The 20,862-nt window shown below is 41.6% G+C and overlaps 1 protein-coding gene across 3 annotated transcripts in view; it reads right to left on the bottom strand.

Moving 5' to 3' along the window:
- The window catches only part of LOC139761894 (RNA-binding protein 45), a 112,156-nt gene that overhangs the window by 30,760 nt on the left and 60,534 nt on the right, over positions 1–20,862 (bottom strand). For all 3 annotated transcript variants that reach the window (XM_071686502.1, XM_071686483.1, XM_071686491.1), the window contains exons 8-9: positions 20,031–20,166; positions 19,750–19,906 (exon numbers count right to left, since the gene is read on the bottom strand). In XM_071686502.1, coding sequence (XP_071542603.1) covers positions 19,750–19,906; positions 20,031–20,166 — 293 coding nt within the window. The remainder of the gene's footprint in view (positions 1–19,749; positions 19,907–20,030; positions 20,167–20,862) is intronic.

The following is a 20,862-nucleotide window of genomic DNA, read 5'->3' on the forward strand; positions in this document are numbered from 1 at the left end:
CAGTAGGGTTGAGGGACAAGTCAATTGGGAGATAAGTTTGAATGGAGAAAAACTGGAGGAAGTGAAGTGTTTTAGATATCTGGGAGTGGATTTGGCAGCAGATGGAACCATGGAAGCAGAAGTGAATCATAAGAAGGAGGAGGGGAGCGAAAGTTCTGAAAGCGTTGAAAAATGTGTGGAAGTCGAGAACGTTATCTTGGAAAGCAAAAATGGGTATGTTTGAAGGAATAGTCGTTCCAACAATGTTATATGGTTGCGAGGCGTGGGCTATAGATAGAGTTGTGCGGAAGAGGGTGGACGTGCTGGAAATGAGATGTTTGAGGACAATATGTGGTGTGAGGTGGTTTAATCAAGTAATCAACAATAGGGTAAGAGAGATGTGTGGTAATAAAGAGTGTGGTTGAGAGAGCGGAAGAGGGTGTTTTGAAATCGTTTGGTCACATGGAAAGAATGAGTGAGGAAAGATTGACCAAGAGGATACATGTGTCAGAGGTGGAGGGAATGAGAAGTGGGAGACCAAATTGGAGATGGAGAGAAAGAGTGAAAAAGATTTTGAGTGATTGGGGCCTGAACATGCAGGAGGGTGAAAGGCATGCAAGGAACAGAATGAATTGGAATGATGTGGTATACCAGGTCGATGTGCTGTCAATGGATTTAACCAGGGCATGTGAAGCATCTGGGATAAACCATGGAAAGTTCTTTGGGGCCTGGATGTGGAAAGGGAGCTGAGGTTTCGGTGCATTATACATGACAGCTAGCGACTGAGTGTAAACAAATGTGGCCTTTGTTGTCTTTTCCTAGCACTACCTCGCACACTTTTGGGGGGGAGGGTTTGTTATTTCGTGTGGCGGGGTGGCAATATTTATCTATTTTACTTTGTTGAGCAAGTAAGCAGTCTGTTGTGGGTAAAAGGGCTTGGGAAGTGAGTCAGCTGTTCGCTGATGATACAGATGTAGTGGCTGATTCAGGTGAGAAACTGCAGAAGTTGGTGACTGAGTTTGGTAAAGTGTGTGTGAGAGTAAATGTGAATAAGGGCAAGGTCATCAGGTTCAGTAGGGTGGAGGGACAAGTAAACCAGAAATTAAGTTTGAATGGAGAAAAACTGGAGGAAGTGTTTCAGATATCTGGGAGTGGATTTAGCAGCAGATGGAACTATGGAAGTGGAAGAGAGTCACAGGGTGGGGAAGGGGGCAAAGGTTCTAAGAGCGATGAAGAATGTGTGGAAGGCGAGAGCAATATCTCAGATGTTGGTTCCAACAACATTATATGGTTGCAAGGCATGGGCTATAGATAGGATTGCACAGAGGAGGGTGGATGTGTTGGAAATTGAATGTTTAAGGACAACGTGTGGTGTGAGGTGGTTTAATCAAGTACGTAATGAAAGGGTTAGAGAGATGCGTGGTAATAAAGAGCGTGGTTGAGAAAGCAGAAGAGAACGTGTTGAAATGGTTTGTACACATGGAGAGAATGAGAGAGGAAAGGTTGACAAAAGTAAATGTGTCAGAAGTGGAGGGAAGGAGGAGAAGTGGGAGACCAAATTGGAGGTGGAAGAATGGAGTGAAAAAGATGTGAAGCGATCGGGGCCTGAACCTACAGGAGGATAAAAGGCGTGCAAGGAATAGAGAGAATTGTGTATAATGGGGTCGACTTGCTGTCAATGGATTGAACCAGAGCACGTGAAGCGTCTGGGGTAAACCATGGAAAGGTGTGTGGGGCCTGCATGTGGAAAGGGAGCTGTCGTTTCTTTGCACTACACATGACAGGTAGAGGGGTGTGCGTGTGTGTGTGTGGCAGGGTGGCGATAGGAATGGATGAAGGCAGCAAGTATGAATATGTACATGTTGTATATATGTATATGTGTGTGTGTGTTATGTGTATACATTGAAATGTATATATATGTATATATGCATGTATGGGCATTTATGTATACATGTGTGCGTGGGTGGGTAGGGCCACTCCTCGTCTGGAGTGATAAGAGTTGAAATTAAAACTACAAAAAAAAGGGTGCAGAGATGGAGTGTGGTGGTCAGATATGGTGGCTAAGCCTGTTTGTGGATGATACTGGGCTGTTTGCAAAGAGTGAAGAGGAGTTGCAAAAGGTTGTGTGTTTTATGATGTGTGAAAGTGTATGTGACTGAAGGTAAACACAAGTAAAAGTAAAGTAATAGTGTATGAAAGGAAATGGAGATAAAGTATAGATACTGCAAAACCATATAGAATGAAAGCATATTTTAAAACAAACTAGAGAGAAAGTATACGAAATTGTGCTGTGGATACGGGAAGAAAAAGACTGGAAGAGGTGAGGGAATCTAAGCATCTGGGAGGTGTCTTGGGTAAGTGTGGTGATATGGAAGGACAGATGAAGGAAGACAGCAGTACAGGGTAAGAGAGTCACTGGGTCCTTAATAGAATACTACCTTGTTCACTTAGATCTGATAGCTGGCGCCAAGAAATGTTTGAATCAAGAGTGCTCATTGGTTAATGCAAAGCTCAGGGGCATGGTAAATCTACAGCTCGTCTTACTTTACCCTACTTATATTAATATTTGTAAAATTCTTGCAATATAAGCAGCCAGTTTAAATATGGAATAATTTCCAAAGATAAAGAGGTAAAAATTAGTGTAAAAAGTTTACCATTACCAAGGAAAATTAAAGCATCTGGGGTAAACCATGGAAAGTTCTGTGGGGCCTGGATGTGGAAAGGGAGCTGTGGTTTCGGGCATTATTACATGACAGCTAAAGACTGAGTGTGAACGAATGGGGCCTTTGTTGTCTTTTCCTAGCGCTACCTTGCACATATGAGGGGGAGGGGGATGTTATTCCATGTGTGGCGAGGTGGCGATGGGAATAGATAAAGGCAGACAGTATGAATTATGTACATGTGTATATATGTATATGTCTGTGTGTGTATATATATGTGTACATTGAGATGTATAGGTATGTATATTTGCGTGTGTGGACATGTATGTATATACGTGTGTATGGGGGGTGGTTGGGCCATTTCTTTCGCCTGTTTCCTTGCACTACCTCGCAAATGTGGGAGACAGCGACAAAGCAAAATAAAGAATAAAAAAATAATATAAAAAGATAAGTGACGTTTGAAGTAAATGTGGGTATGTAGGTGCTTTCAATAAAAAAGGTTACGTGTCTTGTCTCATAAGGCAATGGTGCCAACTGTATGGACTCGTACTGTAAATTTTGGTTATCCGCCAGTTTTCATTATTCTGTAGATTACTATTATTTGCCAGTTTATGTAATTTTTTGTAAATCATTTGTGTCTGGCTTTAATTTACATGACTCAAAGAAATAGGCAAATTTGACATTAGGAGTTCAAAGGCCATACTTCTGGCATCAGTGCATTACATGCGCTTTCAGATTGTCAGCTTAATATTTTCATATTTATTCCCCATGATGCATTTTGCACTGGTCACTATATTTAAGGAGATACATGACCAATCAAATACTATTCCTGAAATGTTATACCATCTATTTTGTTTTATTTCTGGCTGAGTAAATATTTGAAAATGAAGAAATGGCAGGAAACTACAACAGCATGTGCTAAAGTCTGCCGACACTGCAACTTACTCCCAATTATTTAAAGGTTTGTGGTTGTTTATTTCACACCTTCTTACTCTAATGTGATGATAATATAAAAACCTTTCATTATATTATGATGTAATAGACTTGAAAGGTGTCGTGAACAAATAAGGTACAACGTTTACAGAGCAGGTGGGTGAGCCAGTGTTATAACAATTGTTAGATTTTCAAGTCTTACACAGCAGTAATTATGTATGATAATCATAAAATATAAAGAAATATCTTAGATATATCCTAATGAACGTAGGTCCTTGATCTAAGTAAACCAATAAATGACAATAAAAAGTAGGCTAGGATATTACAGCAGCCTGACTGGTGCTGGGTGGCAACCCTGTGGTCATAGATGTTCCCGCAGCAGCCACTCGTTGTTTGGTAACCAAAGTGACTCCCTACTCCAAACACACACCCTTCACCTGTTTGTGTCCACCAATACCAGCAAAGCTTTGTGTAAACCCAGCTATCAGATCTAAGTGAACAGGGTATAGAGGTGTAACCATGGAAGTGAAGAGAGGATTAAGGGACAACATAGTTCTCCCAACCCTGACCTATTCAGCTGAAACATGGACGTGGAACGAGGGACATATGTCAAGAATCTAGGTTGTGGAAATGAGCCATTTGAGAAGAGCATGTGGTGTGACTAGATGGAATGAAGAAAGAAATGAAAGGGTGTACGAGAGATGTGGTATGGCAAGGAATGTGAAGGGAGTGAATTATGGTGGTAGAATGGATGAAACTTAATACTCTGAGGGGGTTTGGGCATGTGGAAAGAATGCAAGACTGGCAGTTTATAAGGATAGTGTATGATAGTACAATTAAAGGGGGTGGTATGAGTGAAAGATCACCTGTGACATGGGCAAATAGGGTGGAGGAATACTGGAGGGAAAGAAACAGAGGAAGAATGTGTGGAATGGTGTATGCAAGGGAGGCATGTAAGGACAGGGATAGGTGGAGACTCTTTTGCTATGGTCACCCCTTGATGGGAGTTCCTGAAGGGAACGGGTGGTGAAGACATAGATGGATGGATAGAATGTATATACAAATCAGGGATTTGCAGGTGCTTATGGACCTGACACCTAGAGGTTGAAAGGTAATAGTTAGTGGGTAAGATGAAAGGAGGGAAAAATTACACAGCTTAGGTGTTCAAGGGAAGATATCTAACTACATCTCAGATGCCTGTTCCAATTGGAACTTTTAGGGAGTGGCCAAGGTAACAGTCTCCATAACTAGTTAACTCCAGTGCCTCACCCTTAACAAGCCACTGGCAGAGGGCAACTCTGATGCAGTGTTTGCAGAGGCTCCTACCTAATGTTGTTATTGACTACTTCTACCTAATGTTCCTCCCTGAATGTTCCTACTGACTACTATCTACTAGCCAACCATTTTGCCAAAGAAAAATCTAGAGTGACAAAGAATGAGCTGTGTGAGGTAAGTGTTGTCAAGTGTTATGTATGACAAGGAGAGATTGTATGTTTGTGGACAGAAATAGTAGTTCCAACAATGTTACATGGCTGTGAGACATGGGCTGCGAAGAGGATTGTATGGAGTAGGGTGGATGTGTTAGAAATGAAATGTTTGAGGACAATATGTGGTGTGAGGTGGTTTGATCGAGTAAGTAATGAAAGGGTAAGAGAGATGTGTAGAAATAAAAAGAGCAGGGTTGAAAGAGCAGGAGAAAGTATGTTGAAATAGTTTGGACGTATGGAGAGAATGAGTTAGGAAAGATGGACAAAAGAGTATATATGTGTCAGAAGTGGAGGGGAGGAGGAGAAGCAGGAGACCAAACTGGAGGTGGAAGGATGGAGTGAAAAAGATTTTGAAAGATTGGGGCCTGAACATACAGGAGGGTGAGAGGCATGCAAGGAACAGAGTAAATGGACTGAACTAGGGCATGTGAAATGTCTGGGGTAAACCATGGAACGGTCTGTGTGGCCTGGATGTGGATAGGGAGCTGTGGTTTCGTTGCATTACACATGACAGTTGGAGACTGAGTGTGAACAAATATGACCTTTTTTGTCTGTTTTCCTGGAGCTACATTCCACGATACAAGCATTCAATCAATACCCAGACACATGAGCATGATCCATATATATACATACACTGAAAACCCTAACTAAACCACCACCAACACTACCAACCCAAATTCTTATGAAATTCAGCTACAATCCCATCCACTTTACTGCACTTCTTACACAATGTTTTCTCCACCTCTTCTCATTTAACTAAATCATTTGCTATGATTCTATCACTTCATAAACCTCCACATTCAAAACACCCACATATGTCATTCAAGCACATTAATAAACCTTCAAAATAATCAGTCCATCTCCTCTCTACCTCATTTCTGCCTTTTACTATTTCTTCAATTACCCTCTTCACCAATGTTCCCATTTGTTCTTGTTTTTCTCAATTTACCCTCTTCCAAAACATGCAGTCTGCTGGTACTAACTCGCCGCAACTCTCATTTGCCTTCCTCTGACCTCCTGCTGCTTGCTCTCATGCAACTACCAATCAGTGGCACTCCTTTCCTGCAAATAATGCCCATATACCTCTCTCTTCTTTTTCACTGACAATCTAAATTTCTCATCCCTCCTCTCACTACCCTTTCTCACCTGTCAATCTCCCAACTTCCAAATGCCACATACTTTTCTCATGCTATTCTACACTCAATCTCTCCCGGTATCTCTTCTAACAATCCTCATTTCCAAGCACACCATTTTCACAACCTTCTTCCCATCCTTATCATATAAGTCTTCACCCTCACCCCCACTAAGCCAAGATCAGACATCTCAAGATCTGGCCTTCTCAGCACATTCAAACCCAAGTCTCTCCTTTGGAGGCCTATCAGTTAGTACATAATCCAAAAATGCCCCTTTATCTTTTTCTACACACTGTGCGAGCAAAAGAGTACAAAGGAATTCAAAAAGGAACAGACCACTGGGTACCTTTGAGGCTGCTTACATTAACAGAATACATCAGAAACTCACATATTAATATCAGTGGTAAAAGTTAGAAGGCATACAGATGATTCAAAATGTCAATGTGAATAAGGAAGCACAAATAACATATATTAAGGACTTGGAGCATTATATTTATCAAGCCTATTCATAAACATATCTACAGTACTGTTTCTAACCACTCTAACTGGCAAATCAGTTCATTTGTTAATAATCCTATTGAAGGAATAGCACTTCACCTCATTCGCGGTAAACCATTTGCCCGAGTTTGCATCCATTACTATGAGTGATCAGAAAAAAGTCTTAAGCAGCTTAACATATCATGATTATCAAAGCCTTTGATAATCTGAATACTTGCATTAGATCATCTCTTATTCTTCTCTTTTCTAAGCTAAAGAGATTTATGCTGTTTAATCGGATCTCACAGGAACTTGACGCTGCACTCTCTCCATTCTGTCGCATCTTTTTTTTTGGTGAGGTGATCAAAACTGAACACAATATTCAAGATGGGGATGAACCAATGAACTGTAAAGAGTAAGGATGATTTCCATGGACTTCAATTAGAAGGCCCTACCCTACCAGTCCATCAGTTTGTCTATGTCAGTCTGAAGCTGTTGGCATTCAGGTTCATCTATTGATTTATTTCCCAACTTTGTATGAGAAGAAAACTGGACGATAACTTCTGCACAGTTACTTATGATCTTTTTTGAGTATTTGTGTTACATTAACAAACTTCCCATTCATCTGGAATCTTTCCCATTGGTTGAAAAGGAAAGTAAAGGGTCTAACCATTTCATTTTTTGCCTCTTTGACTGTGCACAGAGAAAGCTAATCAGGGCCTGCCATTTTATATACTTTCATTCCATTTACTGGTGATACTGTCTTCAGCTTTTATGTTAATTTGTTGAGCAACATACTTCTTTTATATCAGCAAAGCTGGAGTTGGGACATGGGTTGAGTCTTTAATCGTAAACACAGATACAAAAATTCTAAATTTTGCCATGACTTCATTATCCTGAACCGAGTCAACATTTTCTGCAATTAAGAGACCATGAATGGCCAATGAATCTCGCTTCCTGCTTCTAACATAACTGTAAAATTCCTTAAGGCTTCCTTTGACATTTTCAGCAATGTATACTTCACACTGGTGTTTGTCAAATTTCACTCATACTTTCTCTATGCTAAGAAAGGAGTAACACTACTCCTGAAGCAGGAGTTGCAGAAGTGTGTGTAATTGAGAGCAAGTAAATTTTAGATTGATATAGGGAAAAATGAAAGTGGATGGTGATACGCATAGACTTTGGGAACCCTCAAGACCATTATCATGGATGACAGTAGTTTTCCTGAGGAGATTCTGAACATGGTTAAGACAGGATGATTTTGTAAGAGAATGCCTTTGTGTACATTTCTCATGAAATGAAGAGTGCACCAGGATTCAAGGTACCAAGCCTGCAGGGGTGGACCAAATGCTGAAGGTGATTGCAAGGTTAAATCATTTATGAATTACTGGTCTATCATTCCAAAAATTGCAGGGCTCATAAGGGATACATGATGAAATTTTTGCCAGTCCATTATAATTCTAATTGAAAGGAGTGGGTAACTGGCAGTTTTTTCTGAGACTATTTTGCTGGCAAAGCTCCATGCAGAGCTGAAGGAATACTGTGTGAAGGAGAATAAAAGTTTCAAGTTTCTCCTAATCAATAAAGCCACCGGGTCATCAATCTTCATTACAGATCTTCAAGAGAGCAAAGAAATAGTGTTTCTTCTGTTGAACACTACATTTTTAATCCAGCCACTGGACTAAGGGTGATACCTACTTTTATGGCCTACTATTTGCAAAGTTTGTGAAGACTGCAGATAATGACCAAATGGCATTGAGGGAATTCTCGAACTCCTTCACCTTCAAGAAAGCTACCATGACCATCAACAAGGCCTGGAAAGAAATCACCAGTGTTTTTATGAACACAGTGTGGCAAAAGCTTTGCCCTCAGTTTGTTCATGGATTTTGGGGTTTGATGTTGACACCAACATATCAAGAATGTGTTAAAACATTGTTGAAATGGCCAAAGATGAAGGCTTTAATAAGGCTGAGTCGCAAGAACTGCTCGTGAATAAACATCATCATCTTCAGTTGGAGAAGGAACACCAGGAGGTGAAAATAGGAGGTGAGTAAAAGCATGCACTCCCTAAGATGTTAGCTGAAGCATTTCAAAACACTGACCTTGCTCTTGTTATATTTGACAAGAATGATTGAAACACAGAACACAGTTCAAAAGTGGCTCAAAATGTCCTAAATGACATCAGGTACTATCTACCATGATAAGACAATGAAGGCTAAACAAACAATTGATTTCTTTTTGAAGAAAACATACACTTACAAGGACAAACCATTAACATTTAGCATCATAATATCTAAACACACTCAACCATCACCACCACTTTTGCCAAGAATGTCATGATTCAGATGAAACACCTCCCCACTAGCTCCTTGACTCATCTCCTCACTCTTCATCAGCACTATCAAGCAATTCAAAAACAGCAGTAAACAAAAATGCTGAAATTAAGTTTATTTTCTGCTTATATTTACTAGAAGTCATTTACAGTATGTGTTATATCAACACTGTTGGAACAACTATTCCTTCAAACATACCCATTTTTGCTTTCAGAGATAATGTTCTCGACTTCCACACATTCTTCAAGGCTCCCAGGATTTTCGCCCCCTCCCCCACCCTATGATTCACTTCCACTTCCATGGTTCCATCCACAGCCAGATCCACTCCCAGATATCTAAAACACTTTACTTCCTCCAGTTTTTCTCCATTCAAACTTACCTCCCAAATGACTTGACTCTCAACCCTACTGTACCTAATAACCTTGCTCTTATTCACATTTACTCTTAACTTTCTTCTTTCACACACTTTACCAAACTCACTCTTAACTTTCTTCTTTCACACACTTTACCAAACTCAGTCACCAGCTTCTGCAGTTTCTCACATGAATCAGCCATGCTGTATCATCAGCGAACAACAATTGACTCACTTCCCAAGCTCTCTCATCCCCAACAGACTGCATACATGCCCCTCTTATCAAAACTCTTGCATTCACCTCCCTAACAACCCATCCATAAACAAATTAAACAACCATGGAGACATCACACACCCCTGCCGCAAACCTACACTCACTGAGAACCAATCACTTTCCTCTCTTCCTACACGTGCACATGCCTTACATCCTCGATAAAAACTTTTCACTGCTTCTAACAACTTGCCCCACACCATATATTCTTAGTACCTTCCACAGAGCATCTCTATCAACTGTATCAAATGTCTTCTCCAGATCCATAAATGCTACATACAAATCCATTTGCTTTTCTATGTATGTATATATATATATCTTTTTTTTCCTTTTTTTGCTTTGTCGCTGTCTCCCGCGTTTGCGAGGTAGCGCAAGGAAACAGACGAAAGAAATGGCCCAACCCACCCCCATACACATGTATATACATACGTCCACACACGCAAATATACATACCTACACAGATTTCCATGGTTTACCCCAGACGCTTCACATGCCTTGATTCAATCCACTGACAGCACGTCAACCCCGGTATACCACATCGCTCCAATTCACTCTATTCCTTGCCCTCCTTTCACCCTCCTGCATGTTCAGGCCCCGATCACACAAAATCTTTTTCACTCCATCTTTCCACCTCCAATTTGGTCTCCCTCTTCTCCTCGTTCCCTCCACCTCCGACACATATATCCTCTTGGTCAATCTTTCCTCACTCATTCTCTCCATGTGACCATACCATTTCAAAACACCCTCCTCTGCTCTCTCAACCACGCTCTTTTTATTTCCACACATCTCTCTTACCCTTACGTTACTTACTCGATCAAACCACCTCACACCACACATTGTCCTCAAACATCTCATTTCCAGCACATCCATCCTCCTGCGCACAACTCTATCCATAGTCCACGCTTCGCAACTATACAACATTGTTGGAACCACTATTCCTTCAAACATACCCATTTTTGCTCTCCGAGATAATGTTCTCGACTTCCACACATTCTTCAAGGCTCCCAGAATTTTCGCCCCCTCCCCCACCCTATTATCCACTTCCGCTTCCATATATATATTTTTTTTCTGTCGCTGTCTCCCACATTTCCGAGGTAGTACAAGGAAACAGACGAAAGAAATGGCCCAACCCACCCCCATACACATGTATATACATACGTCCACACACGCAAATATACATACCTACACAGCTTTTCATGGTTTACCCCAGACGCTTCACATGCCCTGATTCAATCCACTGACAGCACGTCAACCCCGGTATACCACATCGATCCAATTCACTCTATTCCTTGCCCTCCTTTCACCCTCCTGCATGTTCAGGCCCCGATCTCACAAAATCTTTTTCACTACATCTTTCCACCTCCAATTTGGTCTCCCACTTCTCCTCGTTCCCTCCACCTCCGACACATATATCCTCTTGGTCAATCTTTCCTCACTCATTCTCTCCATGTGCCCAAACCATTTCAAAACACCCTCTTCTGCTCTCTCAACCACGCTCTTTTTATTTCCACACATCTCTCTTACCCTTACGTTACTCACTCGATCAAACCACCTCACACCACACATTGTCCTCAAATATCTCATTTCCAGCACATCCATCCTCCTGCGCCAACTCTATCCATAGCCCACGCCTCGCAACCATACAACATTGTTGGAACAACTATTCCTTCAAACATACCCATTTTTGCTTTCCGAGATAATGTTCTCGACTTCCACACATTCTTCAAGGCTCCCAGAATTTTCGCCCCTCCCCCACCCTATGATCCACTTCCGCTTCCATGGTTCCATCCGCTGCCAGATCCACTCCCAGATATCTAAAACACTTTACTTCCTCCAGTTTTTCTCCATTCAAACTTACCTCCCAATTGACTTGACCCTCAACCCTACTGTACCTAATAACCTTGCTCTTATTCACATTTACTCTTAGCTTTCTTCTTTCACACACTTTACCAAACTCAGTCACCAGCTTCTGCAGTTTCTCACATGAATCAGCCACCAGCGCTGTATCATCAGCGAACAACAACTGACTCACTTCCCAAGCTCTCTCATCCCCAACAGACTTCATACTTGCCCCTCTTTCCAAAATTCTTGCATTCACCTCACTAACAACCCCAACCATAAACAAATTAAACAACCATGGAGACATCACACACCCCTGCCGCAAACCTACATTCACTGAGAACCAATCACTTTCCTCTCTTCCTACACGTACACATGCCTTACATCCTCGATAAAAACTTTTCACTGCTTCTGACAACTTGCCTCCCACACCATATATTCTTAATACCTTCCACAGAGCATCTCCATCAACTCTATCATATGCCTTCTCCAGATCCATAAATGCTACATACAAATCCATTTGCTTTTCTAAGTATTTCTCACATACATTCTTCAAAGCAAACACCTGATCCACACATCCTCTACCACTTCTGAAACCACACTGCTCTTCACCAATCTGATGCTCTGTACATGCCTTCACCCTCTCAATCAATACCCTACCATATAATTTACCAGGAATACTCAACAAACTTATACCTCTGTAATTTGAGCACTCACTCTTATCCCCTTTGACTTTGTACAATGGCACTATGCAAGCATTCCGCCAATCCTCAGGCACCTCACCATGAGTCATACATACATTAAATAACCTTACCAACCAGTCAATAATACAGTCACCCCCTTTTTTAATAAATTCCACTGCAATACCATCCAAACCTGCTGCCTTGCCGGCTTTCATCTTCCGCAAAGCTTTTACTACCTCTTCTCTGTTTGCCAAATCATTTTCCCTAACCCTCTCACTTTGCACACCACCTCGACCAAAACACCCTATATCTGCCACTCTATCATCAAACACATTCAACAAACCTTCAAAATACTCACTCCATCTCCTTCTCACATCACCACTACTTGTTATCACCTCCCCATCTGCGCCCTTCACTGAAGTTCCCATTTGCTCCCTTGTCTTACGCACTTTATTTACCTCATTCCAGAACATCTTTTCATTCTCCCTAAAATTTAATGATACTCTCTCACCCCAACTCTCATTTGCCCTCTTTTTCACCTCTTGCACCTTTCTCTTGACCTCCTGCCTCTTTCTTTTATACATCTCCCACTCAATTGCATTTTTTCCCTGCAAAAATCGTCCAAATGCCTCTCTCTTCTCTTACACTAATAATCTTACTTCTTCATCCCACCACTCACTACCCTTTCTAATCAACCCACCTCCCACTCTTCTCATGCCACAAGCATCTTTTGCACAATCCATCACTGATTCCCTAAATACATCCCATTCCTCCCCCACTCTCCTTACTTCCATTGTTCTCACCTTTTTCCATTCTGTGCTCAGTCTCTCCTGGTACTTCCTCAAACAAGTCTCCTTCCCAAGCTCACTTACTCTCACCACCCTCTTCACCTCAACATTCACTCTTCTTTTCTGAAAACCCATACAAATCTTCACCTTAGCCTCCACAAGATAATGATCAGACATCCCTCCAGTTGCACCTCTCAGCACATTAACATCCAAAAGTCTCTCTTTCGCGCGCCTTTCGGGAGCGGGGGGCCAGAAATCCTCCCCTCCTTGTATCTTTTTTAACTTTCTAAAATGGGAAACAGAAGGAGTCACCTGGGGAGTGCTCATCCTCCTCAAAGGCTCAGACTGGGGTGTCTAAATGTGTGTGGATGTAAACAAGATGTGAAAAAAGGAGAGATAGGTAGTATGTTTGAGGAAAGGAACCTGGATGTTTTGGCTCTGAGTGAAACAAAGCTCAAGGGTAAAGGTTTGGGAATGTCTTGGGAGTAAAGTCAGGGGATGGTGAGAGGACAAGAGCAAGGGAAGGAGTAGCACTACTCCTGAAACAGGAGTTGTGGGAGTATGTGACAGAATGTAAGAAAGTAAATTCTAGATTGATATGGGTAAAACTGAAAGTTGATGGAGAGAGATGGGTGATTATTGGTGCATATGCACATGGGCATGAGACGAAAGATCATGTGAGGCAAGTGTTTTGAGAGCAGCTGAATGAGTGTGTTAGTGGTTTTGATGCACGAGACCGGGTTATAGTGATGGGTGATTTGAATGCAAAGGTGAGTAATGTGGCAGTTGAGGGAATAACTGGTATACATGGGGTGTTCAGTGTTGTAAATGGAAATGGTGAAGAGCTTGTAGATTTATGTGCTGAAAAAGGACTGGTGATTGGGAATACCTGGTTTAAAAAGCGAGATATACATAAGTATACGTATGTAAGTAGGAGAGATGGCCAGAGAGCGTTATTGGATTATGTGTTAATATATATATACATATATATATCTTTCTTCTTTCTTTCATACTATTCGCCATTTCCCGTGTTAGCGAGGTAGCGTTAAGAACAGAGGACTGGGCCTTTCAGGAAATGTCCTCATCTGGCCCCCTTCTCTGTTCCTTCTTTGAAAAAAAAAGAGGAGGATGATTTCCAGCCCCCCGCTCCCTTCCCTTTTAGTCGCCTTCTACGACACGCAGGAAATGCGTGGGGAGTATTCTTTCTCCCCTATATATATATATATATATATATATATATATATATTTTTTGCTTTGTTGCTGTCTCCCGCGTTTGCGAGGTAGCGCAAGGAAACAGACGAAAGAAATGGCCCAACCCCCCCCTATACACATGTATATACATACACGTCCACACACGCAAATATACATACCTACACAGCTTTCCATGTTTTACCCCAGACGCCTCACATGCCCTGATTCAATCAACTGACAGCACATCAACCCCGGTATACCACATCGATCCAATTCACTCTATTCCTTGCCCTCCTTTCACCCTCCTGCATGTTCAGGCACCGATCACACAAAATCTTTTTCACTCCATCTTTCCACCTCCAATTTGGTCTCCCACTTCTCGTTCCCTCCACCTCCGACACATATATCCTCTTGGTCAATCTTTCCTCACTCATTCTCTCCATGTGCCCAAACCATTTCAAAACACCCTCTTCTGCTCTCTCAACCACGCTCTTTTTATTTCCACACATCTCTCTTACCCTTACGTTACTTACTCGATCAAACCACCTCACACCACACATTGTCCTCAAACATCTCATTTCCAGCACATCCATCCTCCTGCGCACAACTCTATCCATAGCCCACGCCTCGCAACCATACAACATTGTTGGAACAACTATTCCTTCAAACATACCCATTTTTGCTTTCCGAGATAATGTTCTCGACTTCCACACATTCTTCAAGGCTCCCAGGATTTTCGCCCCCTCCCCCACCCTATGATCCACTTCCGCTTCCATGGTTCCATCCGCTGCCAGATCCACTCCCAGATATCTAAAACACTTTACTTCCTCCAGTTCTTCTCCATTCAAACTTACCTCCCAATTGACTCGACCCTCAACCCTACTGTACCTAATAACCTTGCTCTTATTCACATATACTCTTAACTTTCTTCTTTCACACACTTTACCAAACTCAGTCACCAGCTTCTGCAGTTTCTCACATGAATCAGCCACCAGCGCTGTATCATCAGCGAACAACAACTGACTCACTTCCCAAGCTCTCTCATCCCCAACAGACTTCATACTTGCCCCTCTTTCCAAAACTCTTGCATTCACCTCCCTAACAACCCCATCCATAAACAAATTAAACAACCATGGAGACATCACACACCCCTGCCGCAAACCTACATTCACTGAGAACCAATCACTTTCCTCTCTTCCTACACGTACACATGCCTTACATCATCGATAAAAACTTTTCACTGCTTCTAACAACTTGTCTCCCACACCATATATTCTTAATACCTTCCACAGAGCATCTCCATCAACTCTATCATATGCCTTCTCCAGATCCATAAATGCTACATACAAATCCATTTGCTTTTCTAAGTATTTCTCACATACATTTTTCAAAGCAAACACCTGATCCACACATCCTCTACCACTTCTGAAACCACACTGCTCTTCCCCAATCTGATGCTCTGTACATGCCTTCACCCTCTCAATCAATACCCTCCCATGTAATTTACCAGGAATACTCAACAAACTTATACCTCTGAAATTTGAGCACTCACTCTTATCCCCTTTGCCTTTGTACAATGGCACTATGCATGCATTCCGCCAATCCTCAGGCACCTCACCATGAGTCATACATACATTAAATAACCTTACCAACCAGTCAATAATACAGTATATATATATATATATATATTTTTTTTTTTTTTTTTATACTTTGTCGCTGTCTCCCGCGTTTGCGAGGTAGCGCAAGGAAACAGACGAAAGAAATGGCCCAACCCCCCCCCATACACATGTACATACACACGTCCACACACGCAAATATACATACCTACACAGCTTTCCATGGTTTACCCCGGACGCTTCACACGCCCCGATTCAATCCACTGACAGCACGTCAACCCCTGTACACCACATCACTCCAATTCGCTCTCTTTCTTGCCCTCCTTTCACCCTCCGGCATGTTCAGGCCCCGATCACACAAAATCCTTTTCACTCCATCTTTCCACCTCCAATTTGGTCTCCCTCTTCTCCTTGTTCCCTCCACCTCCGACACATATATCCTCTTGGTCAATCTTTCCTCACTCATTCTCTCCATGTGCCCAAACCATTTCAAAACACCCTCTTCTGCTCTCTCAACCACGCTCTTTTTATTTCCACACATCTCTCTTACCCTTACGTTACTTACTCGATCAAACCACCTCACACCACACATTGTCCTCAAACATCTCATTTCCAGCATATCCATCCTCCTGCGCACAACTCTATCCATAGCCCACGCCTCGCAACCATACAACATTGTTGGAACCACTATTCCTTCAAACATACCCATTTTTGCTTTCCGGGATAATGTTCTCGACTTCCACACATTTTTCAAGGCTCCCAAAATTTTCGCCCCCTCCCCCACCCTATGATCCACTTCCGCTTCCATGGTTCCATCCGCTGACAGATCCACTCCCAGATATCTAAAACACTTCACTTCCTCCAGTTTTTCTCCATTCAAACTCACCTCCCAATTGACTTGACCCTCAACCCTACTGTACCTAATAACCTTGCTCTTATTCACATATATATATATATATATATATATATATATATATATATATATATATATACATATATATATATTTTTTTTCATACTATTCGCCATTTCCCGCGATAGCGAGGTAGCGTTAAGAACAGAGGACTGGGCCTTTGAGGGAATACCCTCACCTGGCCCCCTTCTCTGTTCCTTCTTTTGGAAAATTAAAATAAAAAAATGAGAGGGGAGGATTTCCAGCCCCCCCGCTCCCTTCCCTTTTAGTCGCCTTCTACGACACGCAGGGAATACGTGGGAAGTATTCTTTCTCCCCTATCCCCAGGGATAAAATATATATATATATATATATATATATATATATATATATATATATATATATATATATATGGAGGGATGTCTGATCATTATCTTGTGGAGGCTAAGGTGAAGATTTGTATGGGTTTTCAGAAAAGAAGAGTGAATGTTGGGGTGAAGAGGGTGGTGAGAGTAAGTGAGCTTGGGAAGGAGACTTGTGTGAGGAAGTACCAGGAGAGACTGAGTACTGAATGGAAAAAGGTGAGAACAATGGAAGTAAGGGGAGTGGGGGAGGAATGGGATGTATTTAGGGAATCAGTGATGGATTGCGCAAAAGATGCTTGTGGCATGAGAAGAGTGGGAGGTGGGTTGATTAGAAAGGGTAGTGAGTGGTGGGATGAAGAAGTAAGATTATTAGTGAAAGAGAAGAGAGAGGCATTTGGACGATTTTTGCAGGGAAAAAATGCAACTGAGTGGGAGATGTATAAAAGAAAGAGACAGGAGGTCAAGAGAAAGGTGCAAGAGGTGAAAAAGAGGGCAAATGAGAGTTGGGGTGAGAGAGTATCATTAAATTTTAGGGAGAATAAAAAGATGTTCTGGAAGGAGGTAAATAAAGTGCGTAAGACAAGGGAGCAAATGGGAACTTCAGTGAAGGGCACAAATGGGGAGGTGATAACAAGTAGTGGTGATGTGAAAAGGAGATGGAGTGAGTATTTTGAAGGTTTGTTGAATGTGTTTGATGATAGAGTGGCAGATATGGGGTGTTTTGGTCGAGGTGGTGTGCAAAGTGAGAGGGTTAGGGAAAATGATTTGGTAAACAGAGAAGAGGTAGTAAAAGCTTTGCGGAAGATGAAAGCCGGCAAGGCAGCAGGTTTGGATGGTATTGCAGTGGAATTTATTAAAAAAGGGATGACTGTATTATTGACTGGTTGGTAAGGTTATTTAATGTATGTATGACTCATTTTTTTTTTTTTTAACTTTCTAAAATGGGAAACAGAAGAAGGAGTCACGCGGGGAGTGCTCATCCTCCTCAAAGGCTCAGATTGGGGTGCCTAAATGTGTGTGGATGTAACCAAGATGTGAAAAAAGGAGAGATAGGTAGTATGTTTGAGGAAAGGAACCTGGATGTTTTGGCTCTGAGTGAAATGAAGCTCAAGGGTAAAGGGGAAGAGTGGTTTGGGAATGTCTTGGGAGTAAAGTCAGGGGTTAGTGAGAGGACAAGAGCAAGGGAAGGAGTAGCAGTACTCCTGAAACAGGAGTTGTGGGAGTATGTGCTAGAATGTAAGAAAGTAAATTCTCGATTAATATGGGTAAAACTGAAAGTTGATGGAGAGAGATGGGTGATTATTGGTGCATATGCACCTGGGCATGAGAAGAAAGATCATGAGAGGCAAGTGTTTTGGGAGCAGCTGAGTGAGTGTGTTAGTGGTTTTGATGCACGAGACCAGGTTATAGTGATGGGTGATTTGAATGCAAAGGTGAGTAATGTGGCAGTTGAGGGAATAATTGGTATACATGGGGTGTTCAGTGTTGTAAATGGAAATGAAGAGCTTGTAGATTTATGTGCTGAAAAAGGACTGATGATTGGGAATACCTGGTTTAAAAAGCGAGATATACATAAGTATACTTATTTAAGTAGGAGAGATGGCCAGAGAGCGTTATTGGATTACATGTTAATTGACAGGCGCGCGAAAGAGAGACTTTTGGATGTTAATGTGCTGAGAGGTGCAACTGGAGGGATGTCTGATCATTATCTTGTGGAGGCAAAGGTGAAGATTTGTATGGGTTTTCAGAAAAGAAGAGTGAATGTTGGGGTGAAGAGGGTGGTGAGAGTGAGTGAGTTTGGGAAGGAGACTTGTGTGAGGAAGTACCAGGAGAGACTGAGTACAGAATGGAATATTCGCCATTTCCCGCATTAGCGAGGTTGCGTTAAGAACAGAGGACTGGACCTTTGAGGGAATATCCTCACCTGGCCCCCTTCTCTGTCCCTTCTTTTGGAAAATTAAAAAAAACGAGAGGGGAGGATTTCCAGCCCCCCCCCGCTCCCTTCCCATTTAGTCGCCTTCTACGACACTCAGGGAATACGTGAGAAGTATTCTTTCTCCCCTATCTATATATATATACATATATATACGTTGAGATGGTTAGGTATGTGCATGTGTGGACGTGTATGTATATACATGTGTATGTGGGTGAGTTGGGCCATTCTTTCGTCTGCTTCCTTGCGCTACCTCGCTATCACGGGAGACAGCGACAAAGTTTAATAAATAAACTGTATATGTGTATATGTTTATATGTATATGTGTGGTTATGTATATATATGTGTATATGAGTGGATTTGCCATTCTTCGTCTATTTCCTGCCGTTACCTCGCTGACATGGGAAGCACCTATCAAGTATAATAAACATGAAATAATTTACTATGATACAGCAGTAGACGATCACATGAAGTAAACTGCATGGATGACAATTTAAGATGTAAGGTGTTTTATGGAAGAAAAGAGGGTATATGAATATTTTAGTCAAGACTGTATAATAGTCAAGATTTAGAATACATAGATGTAATAATGCTAATAGATTCATAGAAAAAACAATGAGGTTGTTAAATTTTGTAAATGTAAATATCAGATTATGTGCTGCCTACATGTGTGTAATCAATTGAAAGTAGTTATATTGTAATGCAGACATCTCACCGTCTTGTGGATGGGGTCCCTTTTAATTTGAGAATAAAATTTTGTAAACTGAATTGTCATAAAAATATTGAATTCTAAATCAATATATTCAATCAAATACTCACCACGATGGCTTTGTCTGCAGAGTCTTTCGAAGAATATTTAGCATATCCAAATGTTTTGCCATTTAGCATATAGATATCAATGAGGTTCCCAAACCTTCCAAAGACATCTTTCAAAGCATATATTGGTGGTGGTGAAGGATGGCATACAATAAACAACCTGAAAATATCCAAATTTTAATGTATGTAATTACATAATTCGTTGCTCTAAATATTACGTAAGAAATCTGATCAATTACAAAATCATATCTTAAAAAAGTTTTGTAACATCTAATGTCATTTACCTCTCTGCAACAGCAGAGTCAACAGGTGCAAGTGGCTGAGGAGGAGGTAACTTGACAGAACAGTAAGAGGGGTCATAAGTTTCTCCACCACTAATCTGTCCTTGGCTTCCCCCGATGTTATTCACATTCCCAGGTCCTGCAATAAAAGGATTTCATATGATACAAGAATTCTTAAATTATATCTATTTATTTATTTTGCTTTGTCGCCGTCTCCTGCGTTAGCGAGGTAGCGCAAGGAAACAGATGAAAGAATGGCCCAATCCACCCGCATACACATGTATATACATACACATCCAGACACGCAAATATACATACCTATACCTCTCAACGTATACATATGTATACACACACAGACATATACATATATACACATGTACATAATTCATACTGTCTGCCTTTATTCATTGCCACCCCGCTACACATGAAATAACAACCCCCTCCCCCCTGCATGTGCATGAAGTAGCCCTAGGAAAAGACAACTAAGACCATATTCGTTCACACTCAGTCTCTAGCTGTCATGTAATAATGCACCGAAACCACAGCTCCCTCTCCACATCCAGGCCCCACACAACTTTCCATGGTTTACCCCAAATGCTTCACATACCCTGGTTCAATCCATTGGTAGCATGTCGACCCCAGTATACCAAATCGTTCCAATTCACACTATTCCTTGCATGCCTTTCACCCTCCTGTATGTTCAGGCCCTGATCACTCAAAATCTTTTTCACTCTATCTTTCCACCTCCAATTGGGTCTCCCACTCCTCGTTCCCTCCACCTCTGACACATATATCCTCTAGGTCAATCTTTCCTCACTCATTCTCTCCATGTGAC

This window comes from Panulirus ornatus, chromosome 3 (assembly GCF_036320965.1).
Source record: "Panulirus ornatus isolate Po-2019 chromosome 3, ASM3632096v1, whole genome shotgun sequence".
NCBI lineage: Eukaryota > Metazoa > Arthropoda > Malacostraca > Decapoda > Palinuridae > Panulirus > Panulirus ornatus.